Source organism: Anarhichas minor, unplaced genomic scaffold (genome assembly GCF_050575085.1).
Source record: "Anarhichas minor isolate MPS153535 unplaced genomic scaffold, ASM5057508v1 ptg000021l, whole genome shotgun sequence".
NCBI lineage: Eukaryota > Metazoa > Chordata > Actinopteri > Perciformes > Anarhichadidae > Anarhichas > Anarhichas minor.
The window spans coordinates 10454934-10468431 of NW_027466467.1; the positions used below are offsets into that span (position 1 = coordinate 10454934).

Here is a 13498-nt window from a genome sequence, read left to right on the forward strand (position 1 = left end):
CGCGCAGAAAAATCATAGACCATTGCTCTTTCAATGTAAAATCCTCTCATTCTGTGCGAGGGGAAAGGATGTTACTGCAGTATAGGCGCCATCGTCATGCTTGACTGCCGTCTTGGAAGAGGGGACTATTTTGGCGGCATAATGCGGTCACGCCACTGAGTGAATAGGAGGTCTTGAGAGAAGAGGGCAGAGATAAGATAATGGAGAACATTCCATTAAAGATAGCGATGGTATCGCGCTGAGGCTCGGGGAAGACTATTGCGCCGAAAACCCACCGCAGCACCCATTGAGTGCAAGGTGCATCTGTTACCATGGTACCCAGCTCAGGCAGCCCCTTTCATGTCTGTCAAGACTGGGGAGGGAGAGAGACTATATTTTAGTCTTGCCTGCAGTTGGAGCTGAAACAGACGTGTGTGCCTTTGTGTGTGTGTATGTGTGTTTGCTGCATGTATGTGTTCCCAGCTCACATCCCGGCGGTCCGGGTTTAAGATGCTGTACGCTGACAGAGGCTCGTCACACAACATGAATCATTTAGTCACCACAGCAGAGTTGGAAATGTCACGTCTCGTCAATGTTCCTCACGCCTCGGTGCCCCTGAACCATTTTACATCCCTGTCAATGGAGTTAAAAAGAGGACTTGATTAAAGAGAGGAGCTGAGATTTTAGATGCAAACAGACATTTATTGCATTGGGAAGCAGTGGTGTACATTTTTTTCCCCACAGAATCATTTGCAATACTGTACTTTCTGATATCGTGGTCTGTTGCGCAGTCGTCCGAGCCGAGTGTCTCAATCCTCCTTTAAACAAATGAGGAGTGTGGATTTTCAAAATCTTGATGGGATTACTTGCTCATCTTTCTTCCCATTTTCTGTCTCCTCCCGTATCTGATCTTTCCAAAGAATGGGATGCTACTTTCTCACAGTGGAAGATGCTGACTTGACCTTCCTTGGCACCCAGATAGGCAATCCAATAACAGGGGAAACTGTACAAGGAACATGTCCAAAAGTCAGCCAAGCTACTGTGTGTCTTCATCCTTCTGATACAAAACTATATTTTTGTGTTTTTGCTACAGTTTTAAAACAGTTAGTTAAAAAAACAAAAAGCAACATCAAGTACATAATTCCTTAAACCACAATCAACACTAAACAGTAAATAGTACTTTAACATAATCTTTATTACAAGATATTAGGCCACTGTACAAATCAGTGTGAATCGTACAGTACAACTGTTTCTCGAGGTTTGTCATTCAAAGCTGTATACGAGGTGCTCCAAGAATACACAAGAGTTTAGGAGCTTCTGCCGTGCATGCATGATTTCATATTTGCCATGCATGAGTTGGTATCTCAGTGTTTTTAAGAAAGGGCCCTAAAAAATGGCGACCCAACAAAACAACTGAATTGATGTTGAGTTAATGTATAAAGCACAAAAAAAGAAGTTATCTTGTACAGTATTATTCCTCATGAGATTTGGCACACACACAATAATGCACAATGCAATATAAATAGTTTATCAATAGGGTGTGTACAGTCAAGTTACAGTATCAACCAATCCAGGTGAAAACCTGGGAAGCTTACAAACAGGTGGGAGGTACACCGTCTATAAATGACTCGTTAGCTGCAAAGTATGGCAACAAAAAACACTCAGGCAACATCGAGAATTGTTAAGTGAAAAAAAAAAAATGTCACTCAATGCCATTCATTTCAAGTTTTCTCAACATACAAAAGAACACTCCCTCGGGCCTTAAGTCACTGCAAAAGACATATTCCAAAGGATCAATAAATAAAGTCTTCAACACAGAGAACAAACCAGTTTCCCACTTTGTGCAAGAAAATATGGGCTACCCTTTCCATATTTACAAACTCTGTTATTCAGTTGCCCTCGATCAAGATGAAGAGCAGAAATGATGGTACCATAGGTTTGATTGATAAGATATAGGAGAAGTGTGTGCTTTAGTTTATATATTAGATTTATTTCTGTATCCTGTCCCTGATTTCTGCATTTCGACAGCATCGCCTGCTTCCTCCACCTCGTTCCCCCCCTCTTGTTGTCTTCTCCCGCTTTTGGATTTATGGCGAAACCCTGCAATCGAGGGTGTGTTTGTTTTTGTGTGTATGTGTGTCAAGGGGGGGGGGGGGGGGGGATCCACCTGGGGGTCTCCTTTGCTGCCATCTCCCACCCATGCCAGAGCGTGTCACTCGGATGGCCATGACTGACTGGGAGAGCAGGGCGTGGAAGTGCTGCTTGCTGCCACATGAGAGAAAGTGCTTATATACAGTGTCTTTGGATTAAAACTGGTCAACATCGCCATACAAAATTTCAAGAGTGTCTTTTGGGGGGTGTTGAGCCGAGCGCTCTAAGCCTCTGCCGGGGTCTTCTCTGTTCCATTTTTCAGCTCTTCAGCGTCGCCATTCTCATCCTCAATCACTGTGGATGACATGGGAGAGAGTTAATGAGGGAGGCTCATCTTGCTGTGGCGTCTCAAAAATTCACCACCGGCTGACAGGAGGGCATTAAAGCACAGAACCATTAGCACTGCGCTGCATGAGCAGTAGTAGTGTGTGCATGCATGAGAGAGTAAGAGTAAAAAAAGATAAGCATTAGCGCGATTGCGTGCGTCAGTGTGTGCGATGCACATTTGTGAATGTGCGTGTCTAAATGTCTGCGGGTCTTCTTGCTGTGCGGGTCATCAGCACATACACATGCAGTTCTTACATGTCTGCTTGTTTACCCATGTTGGTCCGTGTAGTGTCTGTGCATTACTGTTCATGCAACTGTGTCTGCCTGTCCCATGCATGTACCACCACAAGTGAGCCTCAATTTCTTTTCAAGGACCCATCTCATGGGTCTCATCAGGAAATGCAGGACACACAAAGCCCGAAACACAAAGAGGCTCAATGTATCATGCAAACACAAAAATCATAATTACAAACTATATATATTTCAATCATTCCATCCAATCATTGGGGAGGGGACATTCAGCACAACTCTGTTGAGCAGCATTCACAGGGCATTTAGCAGCACGCACTGCCGCATCCAACTTGTGTTGCAATGCGAATAAAATATTTAAAAACCCGTACATCGCACCATGCACACAATAGCCAATGTTTCTGGTATACGCTCGGTTCAAGACCACTTTGAGGCAAAGGTGTTGCCTTCCTGGCTTCACAGGGAGCCATCCTTAATTATGGTCCACTAGTAACCTACGTGCGCATTTAACACATCACCATACAAACGAAAACGCCTTAATTATATAATTACCCCGTTTGCTCCTGCCTATTTGTCCGAGTTTCGGCGGACGTTTGTTCTGTGATCCATTGAAGAAGTTGTTTGTGTCTTGAAGACGACAGGTGAAGGAAAGGTGTCCCTCGTCGCCCTCATTTCCATAATGATTCATTTTTTCCTCGTTGAAAGGCAGCACTTCCGACATCTCCAAATGCGTCTTTATCACCAAGGCGCATAAACTGAAATGTACAGCTCGTCGCCAAGCTTGAACCCGCTCGTCTGTAACAAACAAAAGCGAGGAAGAAAAACAATTCTATCTGCTGACACGATCTAGCCCTTTCTGTTTACCCCGAAGACACGTGTCTGTCTCCGTAGGTACGCAACAGAAATAACAGTAAATGGAAATGTCCTCAATTTTCTCGCTCGTGGAGCTTCGGCAACATTATTCAAAATTTCCAGAGTTGTTGTTTTTTTTTCGTCTGCGCGTATTGCTTTGGAAATGGAGGCGCACGTACAATAGAGCCGTGGAGCGCCCGCTGGTTTCGAGCGGCTGAACCCGTCGCACGGAAAATCTGAGGAAGAAATGCAAATTGAGGAGCGATGCAAAACACGGATCCCGGGGAGACCTGGCGAGGGAGCTGTACGGGGGTTTTCTGGTGCAGCCCAGAGAAGCTTCCAGTCGGAGTTGTGGTGTCCCAATGCTCCACTCTCCGGGATCTAGATGCAATCAAACAAATGGCGACGTTATATCCAGAGATGGCACCAAAACGTGAACCAATTCAGGTCTTTGCTAGACGTCGTTTACGCGCCACCAGTCGACGAGTGGTATAGATGCCAAATCTTCCAACCTGTTTTACAATTTTACAAATTTGGTGATTTATTTTTTTGGCAGGTTTTGAGCGTTCATTAGGCTATGTCCACCAGAGCTCACCAGATGGTGGCAGTGTTTTATAGGCTGAGATGTGACTTTTGGCCCCATGGCGCACTTCCAGTTTTAATACAACGACTCTGTGCTATTTTCACCTGTTTTCACCACAATATCTACAGAGCTATAGGCTCATGTCAAGATGGAACTTTTGGATATAGGTTGAAGATGCTACACCTGGGAATCAGGGAACTTCTTTGTTCCTGATTTGATGATGTTCCAGGTTTTACTCACCAGATAACTTGTCAAACTTCTTATTAGGATGTTCTTAAAAATAGCTACAACAGAAGATAGGTATAAATAAATTCCATTACTCCTAAAATGACCTTCAACTGTACATTCTTTAATTGATGAGATGATGATTCATTGTAGACATATTAATAATAACCATAAACCTAATAGGATCCAGTTTGAGAACGTTTTTTTCTGTTTTGTTATCACATAGGTGTAAAGTTACAAGATCAGAGGGCGCTATGTAAAATGGGCTGCTCTGTGAAATGAAGCCCACTGGGATTCTCTTTAGGTTTAAACACATTTTCCTTTGGTTTACCGCCCACTGCTGTCTGCAGTGTTTATAGGAATCTGTCTAGGGAGAGAAGCACAAAGGGATCTTATGAAACACATAAAGGACACGGTGCAATGGACAGGTCTTAAGTCTTGACACAGACTGTCGTTTCTCAAAGGGAACTTAACCAAATATCATTACACAGACAATGAAATGAAAGGTGATATCTGAGCCTGCAACATAACTTACTTTGATATGCCGTCAACTATTCATATGAGGAGGTGCAGTCATGACACACCTGGACTGACAGAAGCCATGATCTTATCAGAGGCTCATCTTTCACATCTTTCACATCTTAATTCATTAGTAATTGTAGGAGCCATTAGATATGTCTGTGTATTATGTCTGTTTGTATTGGGAGCCTCAAGTTGACCATGAGGCAGTGTGGATTAGTGGGGCAGGTAAATTGTATATGGGGCACAGGTGCAACAGACAGGCTAATGATGCATGGGTGACGGTTTTTATCCCTCGTAAGACACACCAGAATGACATCAGGAAGATAAGTCAGTCATCATATCATCATCTGTAAACCGAAAGCCCAATCAAATGGGAACCTCACCCAAAAGTCAACAGCCTGGAATCTCTTCATTGAAGCGAGTAAGAAACATGATATTCTCCCGCACCCAGCCGAGTGGCTCGTTGCTAGAATTAGTCACTATAGTAATCTTAAACAAACGTGCCCATATTGAACAAGGAGATAGTCACTTTTTATGTCGTTTAACCTTAACAATTTGCTTTTGAGCTTTGTGTACATTTGAGCGGAGAAATTGAGTTTAAACACAAAAATAGTCTCATACCAAAAGAAGGCACAAAGGCGAAACCTCTAAGAATATTGGTGTCAATTAACATAGGAAAGAACAATGAGAAAAAGGAAGAAAGAAGGGATGAAAATGAGACGCAATATGGGAAAAATAAACCAGAATAGACATATAACTACACCCTAAACTCAATAACCCCCACAACAACAAAACAAGCACAATTTCTGCTAAAACATGGCATTCAAGCTAAACAAAGGAACCAACAACATCACAATCAGGCTGGCATTTTTTTAAGCAAGATATAACTTTTGCACAAATGACTATTATTGGATGATCATGCTAAAACCTATTGTAATATTAACACAAGTGGAGAACAGTCCCTAAGTGAGATTAAGGAGTCAATGAACAGACTCAGTAATGTCAGTTACTCAGCAGTAGCTATCTAAAGTCTGCTAACATTAGCCACCTTAAGCTACTGGTCATACCATATTAAGTAAAAATGTAGCAGCAAAATCCCTGAGTGTACTGAATTTAGCAAGGGTGTATTGTATTGATATGAATGAACCTTTTTTTCTTTCAATAGTTACATAGTCTCACTTTAAATGACCTGCTTTATATTTACACTGTATTCTGTCACTACTAATGCTCCGGCGTTGGAAAGCCGCATCACCAGTGTCGCTAGATTGCTGACGCTTATTTTGTCACCACAGGAACCTTTGCAGAATTGGTGATGTCTTGACACACAAATCCGATCGGATCACTTGCAAATAACTGTGCGTACAGTCTGTCTTAAAGATCAGATTTTTTGGGGGGATTTGTGACTTCAAACCAGTGAGTAGAGCACAGAGAAAAACACAAATAGGTTAGAGAAATTTCACGTGTGAAATAACCAAAACTGCTCTGGCAGAGGATGCTTCATGCATGCATCACTGCTCAAAGTAAGCGGCTGATAGGAAAAAGGCCTTTAAGGTGCACTGATGCAGAAATTAAGAAAAAATAATTGATGAACATGTGAGGGCACACTTAGAATTTGATGTAGACGTTCAACACTAAACTGACACAACATTACACATTCTTTAAATTTGAATATTTATTTATTACAAGTTATGAATTTGACATCACTGGATTACATATACAGAGGGCTTATAATGCGCCCATTGCAGAAGATCCTTCAGCTACTGTAGCAGGCAGGGACCAGCCACAGCTGGATAATTGGAGAACATAAGACACATCACTATTAGGCCTATATTGGTATTAAACAAAATTATCAGAATAATCAGAGCAGTGGATTAAAGGAAGCTCTTCATATTTTCCACAGAACCAGCTTTTGTCCATGCCAGCTAAAACATTTTGAGGGTAATGACCCTTTTCAGGCATAAAGGGCTACTTTCATATTTTTTGTTATATCATATATCAGTATCTGTTGCAGCGTAGATATGACCCGTAGATGGTTTGGTCTATCCACCGATGGAATTTGGACACCGACGTGTAGACTCCCGGAAACTTAGGATCACCGCAGCCGTTGCCCCAGGAAACCAGTCCATAGACAGCCCCCCTACACACCAGCGGTCCGCCGGAGTCTCCCTGCAAGGAGACAACGCCCTCCATCAGTTATCATGTCACACTGATCTCATGAAGAAACAAATGATCTCACTTTCTCATAATTTACTGGAAATCCATTTTAATGTCCTCGATAGTGCTACACTAAATTATACCAAGAGTCTGAGCAGTTTCAAGAAGCATTTACTACTTTACATGTGCTTTTATCATATGAATTTTTATCACAAGTGAAATGTCCAAAAACCACACCATCATACATGTAATTTTATATATATATATATATATATATATATATATATATATATATTTATATATATATATATATATATATATATATTTATTTATATATATATATATATATATATATATATATATATATATATATATATATATATATATATATATATATATATTTATTTATATATATATATATATATATATATATATATATTTATTTATATATATATATATTTATATATATATGAAATGCTATCTCCACATTGGCTTTTATGTGAATGTGTCACATGTCTTGTCACATTGTCACCCCCTTACAAACAGCATTGATATTTTTACATGTGAAATGTAAAATATCTGGATATCACATGTGCCTGCATGCGGGTTTATCACATGTGAAAGATGTTCCACAAATGTGATAACTTTGTGTGTGCCAAGGGGAAATTACGAGACCAACAGAGACGTGAGAAACAAACTCTCAGGATGGTTGGAGTCATCAAATCCTAATCTCTTGCTGCCACTTGGAAATGCCGACACACAAAGTTGCCTACTGCAGGGTTAAATATAGCACATTTTAATTAATCATTCTTTGTCTGGGGCTGGTATATCACACATTGCATTTCATGTAATTTCCTTCTTACATCAAAGGTTGGGACTGAAATTCGTTCATGATACCAAAAAAACAAATCAGAGCTGTTGTCTGTGCTACAAATGACCGTTCTTCAAAATTACAGCAAGGTTTTCAGTCCTGGTGCGTTTTCAGAGTTGTTTTTGTGTCTTTTCTGTAACTATCATAACTAATACAATTCCTGAGGGTGGGCCACAATGTCTGCTTCATAAAAACTTGTAGCTGAACCAACACTGACATGATGAACGGAATATCCTCATATACTGTCGTGGGGACAAGCTTCCCAAAACTGAGTTATTGTTTCACTGCGATGTGAGCTGATGAAAAGAGGATGACCCTGTGCTATTTGATATACACTGGGAACTAGGGCCAGTACCTTGGAGAATTTATATTTCAAAAATGTATTTAATGGCTTTTCAAAGATCAAATCATCACGTTTTTACAATGGGGCTTATTGGGCAGCCATTGATGTGCAACACCCATTTACCTGATAGCTGAAACTGTTTAAAATCATTACCAGTGAAGGAAGGTATTTGTCCCCTGTACCTTACATGCATCTTTTCCCCCGGTCCTGTAGCCTGCACAGATCATGTTTGCCGTGATGTTTCCGTTAAAGGACTCGCTGTTGTTACACCTTGCAGTTGAAACAATGGGCACTGTGACCGTCCTCAGGGTGTAGGGGGCCTGGCCTCCACCCAGATTGTTGTAGCCCCACCCGGACACCCGACACACCAAGCCTTCGACCACTCCTGTCCCCTGCCTGGGGAGAGGCGCCAGCGACACAAATTTGTTCAGCACCATGGGGGCCCGCAACTGGACCGAAAATCGGGAGAGAGTTTTAGAGATAGCGTGTGAAGAAGGAAAAAAATATAACTATCCTCTCAAACATTATCAAAATATACAATATTATATACTTTGATAACAATTGCTGTGTGGCTAAATGTCTGCACTGTGTCTGCAGTACCTTAATGAGCATGATGTCAGCATTGTTGGTGCTCCGGTTGTAGAGGGGGTGGGTGACCAGCCTGTGGGGTTTGGCGTACTGCTCAGTACCCTCAAAGCTATTTACGATGTAATCGCCCGCCACTATCATCATGTTCTCTGCCCTAAAAGACAGGGCATTTCCATTTTACATCACATGTATCAACTAATACAACACCAAGTAGATCACAGCCTTGACATTTGATCATCACTGATAATCATGATTGTGATTTATTAGTCATTGAATTGAGTATTATATCAGGCAGAAAAGTGAAATGGAATAGATGAGAGTTCTTGACCAGGACACAAAGTCACAAAGACACATGAAGCCAGAAGTGTTTGTCTGCCAGCATACAATGGCTTACTGTGTGCAGGCAGGGCCCGGGAAAGTATAACAGAAATACAGCCAATTTCCTGGATCCAGACAATATCTCACTTAACACACACACACACACACACTGATGATGTGCCAAGGTCAGTTGACTCAACCGCATCTGAGTGTTGTTTGACGTCCCAGTGGCCTGCGTACAGGTTTACTATGCGTCATGACCAAGCAGCATCGTTTCGACGTTACCTATACCCTGTAGCAGAATGGATGTTTGCTTTTAGGACCATCTGCTTACAAAAGATAATCATGCCAAGTAAGCTTCCACACAGTGACTTCTGCAGAGTCCACTGAGAGAATGCCAGAAGAACGTCTCTGCCTGCGCAAGTGTTTCAGATACAGCTTCATCTTTACCTTAGGTAAAGTTCAAGCAAAACTGTCAGGTTGCATTTTAGATTTATGAGGGGATTTGAAAACAATCTATTCAGGAGGCAGAGAAACAGCCTTGGTTGTTGCTTGTAGATCCTTCTTTTAACTAACTAGTTTATGGTTAATAAAACGAAAGGTTGTATATGACTAATAGTTTACAACCAGTGGCTCCTTGAGAGTGTAATAAGGCACAGTAGTGCTATAAGCTAAAAGCTAATGTCAGTATGACAATGCTAATGTAAGATGCCAGTGTGCTTCATCAGAACTGCGTGTTGGATGGTTCGAACACCTTAGGAAGGGTGTGTCTTCAGAGGTGGTCGATCAACGTGTCGTAAAAACTAGTAGGATTTGCTGATGAGCAATAATAGGTATTAGGTATCCCAATTCATTGGGATTTGTCATCCGGGGAAAACAAGTGTCTGTTCCAAAATGTCATTCTTACCCGATGTTGCAGTGCGCTGCTGTCACCACCCAGTACCTGTGAACCAGTGATCCACCGCAGAAGTGTTGGCCCCTGGTGCTTTGCAGTGACACAATGTATTTGATGGAGTTTGGTGCAGCCGTGTGACCACCGACTATACGGCCCTGCATGAACACGTAACCTGTACGGAAACAAAAACATTTACACGACGGCAGATGGATTTAGAGTTGTTTGACATTGATGTAGATTCTCGAAGCCGTTTTCAGCCTCTCATCCGCAAGCCTCTTCAGTTCTGGTGGAGACTGACTATTGTTACATCCTGTATACATCCTGCACATATAGTAACAACTCACCTGGTATGGATTTCAGTCATGCTTACAAAGTCCATCTTATGAAACATGAGAGAACAACAGAAAAGCATAAAGAGAGGCCCTACTAATCCCCCCCTTCAAGCCCATTGGCCCAGCCTCACAATTATTGGTTTTCTGTCACCTGGGAGGCCACTGTGTAATAAAGGTAATCCAATATAACCTGACCTTCTAGTGTCACCACCTCACTCTGAGCTCTGAAACATTAGAGTGGGGGCTCTCCCTTCCTGCCTTGTGCAACAGCTCAACTACTGTACATTGGAGTAGTAAAGACTATCTCCTGGAAATATAAACTTCTACACAGTTACTGTAATCATAGGCGGACATAAATAACAATTTTTGGTGAACACTGTTGAGGAGAAATCCCAAACGGCTGATGCTATAAAGTCGAGGAAAGCAATTTAAATTAATAGTTCAACATTATAAGCTTTTTTTGCTTTCTTGCCACCATCCCGTTTGTTTAATCCGTACAAACACTGAAGTGTAAAAACAAGAATTCACCATTTCACGGAGGGTTATGTGCTATGTAGCTGTGCCTACGGTATATGAATGTGATAGAATCTGAAGCCAGGTGAGGCTAGCTGTTTCCCCCTGTTTCCTGTCTTTATGCTAAGCTAATCTTACTGGCTGCAGGCTTTAGCTTCATATTTACCGCACAGACAATGAAACATGAGGTATCTATCTTCTCATCCAACTCTCTGCAAAAGAAGCGAATGTGCATATTTCATATTCACATCATAAGTATTCCTTTACAAATGGGTTAAACCCGTTAAACTGGCCGCCTCTTTCACATTAATTGAATGAAAAGACCATTCAACTGCAAGAGAATACAACATTTAAAACAAATCCTCACACATTTTGTTTGCAAAACTGAAAAAAAACCATGTACTCACTGTGGACTGTCATGAGGTCCAGTAGCACACAACATGAACACATGAGCAGGTTCATCATAGGCTCAAGGCGGTTATCCTTACAGCAGCTGAACCAATGCAGCCAGGAAACCAGTGTCCTCTGCTCTTGTCTGCTGGCCCAACACACTGGGCATCCACTCCTTTCTGGAAACAGTAGGAGTCAGTCACATCACCCTCTATCCTCAAGTTTTTCATTTCATCCTTCACCATGACGTGCAGCACCAGGGTCCAACACTGCAGCATTGATTGAGAAGGAAAGAGAGCAACAAAGTTGACCTTGAAACACTGCCCAGCACCACTCCCACCCCCTCTATCTCCTACTGCCATCCCAGCGCTATCGCAACTCTTTCTCCCGACCCTCCCGACTTGTCGAAAGGCCTTGGGTTGTTGCCATGGTAACGCAGGGTACTGTGCCGAGCGGGTTCATCCATACTGTATCAGCATGCTCCGTTTGTGTCATCATCCAGGCTTATCTGTGCTGAAATGTCTCAGTAGCCCACTGTGTGTGTGTGTGTGTGTGTGTGTGTGTGTGTGTGTGTGTGCGCGCGTGTGTGTGCATGGCTTTGTTTTGTAGCTGTGGGGAGATCCACGTCTGAGTCAAGACAACACAGAGGTATTCTACGCAGACTCGACGCACAAGTGTTTCTCTCCATGAGAATGAATCATCATGTCTGCAATGACAATAACTCATTATCATCATCATTATCATCATTATCATCATCATCATCATCATCATCAGCCTTCTGGCAAGTCAGCATCATCCACAGCATGGGAGGAGAATCTTGCCTGACCTCCTCTTGTCCCACATTTAGAGCGAGCTGAATAATTGATGCTCCACACAGTAGAATGGGAGAGACGGCTTTGTGTGGCCTCCCACTGTCAGGTGTTTCCTGGACCAACACCTGCCGACTTCACAGGCAATCACCTTCAAACGTCAGGTTGGTTTTTTTTCATTCATGGAGACAAAGCAAACATGACTCATGCAAACATTTTGGAAATATTATATTTGACCTGAATTTAGTCTTTACAATATATTTACTTTTCTAAAGGGTTTATTCAAGTTACAGAAAAACATATTTTCTCACTTACCCGGCATCTAGCCACCCAGATAGATTTGGTAACACAATTGAATGTTATAGCAATGAAACACGACTTTACTTTATGCGGCCCCTATGAAAAGCAGTCTCTAGATTATCCAAAGCAATGGGGACCATCTATAAGATGCACCTGATTTGACCTGCTTTTGTATAAATTGATTTACTTATATCACTATTTTATTCTTTGGTTTTATATTGTGTCTCTGCTTTATGTCTTGGTTTTTATCTTTTATTGTGAGGCACTTTGTGATGTCTGATTTAGAAAGGGGCTACTCTTAATTACTAACTTTATTACTGTTACATTCTTTAGGGAACACATTTGTTTCTTTCTTGACAAGAGTTAGTTGAGAAAATCTATACAAATCTCATGATATTTCCAGGAAATCACTGGTCCCGCCCTTGAAATTGCTGCACCACAAAACCAAGTTTTTGTGTAAATTAAACAAACAAGATCAAATGCGTCGATGAATCATCTTTTGCTTTTGTGCTTTTGTACTATTCTGCACCTTAAAACAGAACCAGGTAGCTTATGCTTGCCTCTTTATGCTAAACTAACGTTTCCAAAGCTATACCTACATACTTAACGGACAGATGTGAGAGTAGTAGCAACCTTCTTCTCTAACTTTCAGCAAAAAAGTGAATATGTGTATTTCCCAAAATCTCTATTTTGTTAAATGTAGTTTTGGAATCCTGTAAGGGTTGGATCATATGACAAAACATTTGTCAACCATCAGAGAACTGCCATTCATACAGAGGTATATATATAATTATAGCATGTATTCAGCCATTGTGGACAAAGGATATGAATCCTAAATCTATTGCTTTGCAATATTGACTTTTATAGTACCACGTCAGACATGTTTGTTGAGCTCAAACTTTCACAAATTTAAGATGTTTCCTTGTCCGGCTGTTACTTTAACATGCAACTACAATTTAGTACGGTTTTGTTAATGAAACCACAACGCCATGTCTGGAATGCGGCAAACAAGTGTCTGTGTACATTTCAGCACCACGTGCTCCTCTCAAACTCAATACTCTATACAATACTAAATACTATACTCTACGTCTATACTG

The 13498-nt window shown here is 41.4% G+C and overlaps 2 protein-coding genes across 2 annotated transcripts; both read right to left on the minus strand.

The window, feature by feature from the left end:
* Positions 1-2353: 2353 nt before the first annotated feature.
* On the minus strand, positions 2354-3491 carry camk2n1a (calcium/calmodulin dependent protein kinase II inhibitor 1a). The gene is made up of 2 exons (XM_076096343.1): positions 3259-3491; positions 2354-2424 (listed from the first exon to the last, which is right to left on the minus strand). Exons 1-2 carry the CDS (start codon positions 3425-3427, stop codon positions 2354-2356), a joined length of 240 nt encoding a protein of 79 aa, XP_075952458.1. The 5' UTR covers positions 3428-3491.
* Positions 3492-6789: 3298 nt separating this feature from the next.
* On the minus strand, positions 6790-11487 carry LOC142954925 (trypsin). Its single transcript, XM_076096292.1, has 5 exons — positions 11310-11487; positions 10070-10229; positions 8857-8998; positions 8439-8705; positions 6790-7054 (listed from the first exon to the last, which is right to left on the minus strand). The coding sequence occupies exons 1-5, from the start codon at positions 11365-11367 to the stop codon at positions 6884-6886; spliced, it is 798 nt and encodes a 265-aa protein (XP_075952407.1). The 5' UTR covers positions 11368-11487; the 3' UTR covers positions 6790-6883.
* Between the last annotated feature and the right edge of the window lie 2011 nt (positions 11488-13498).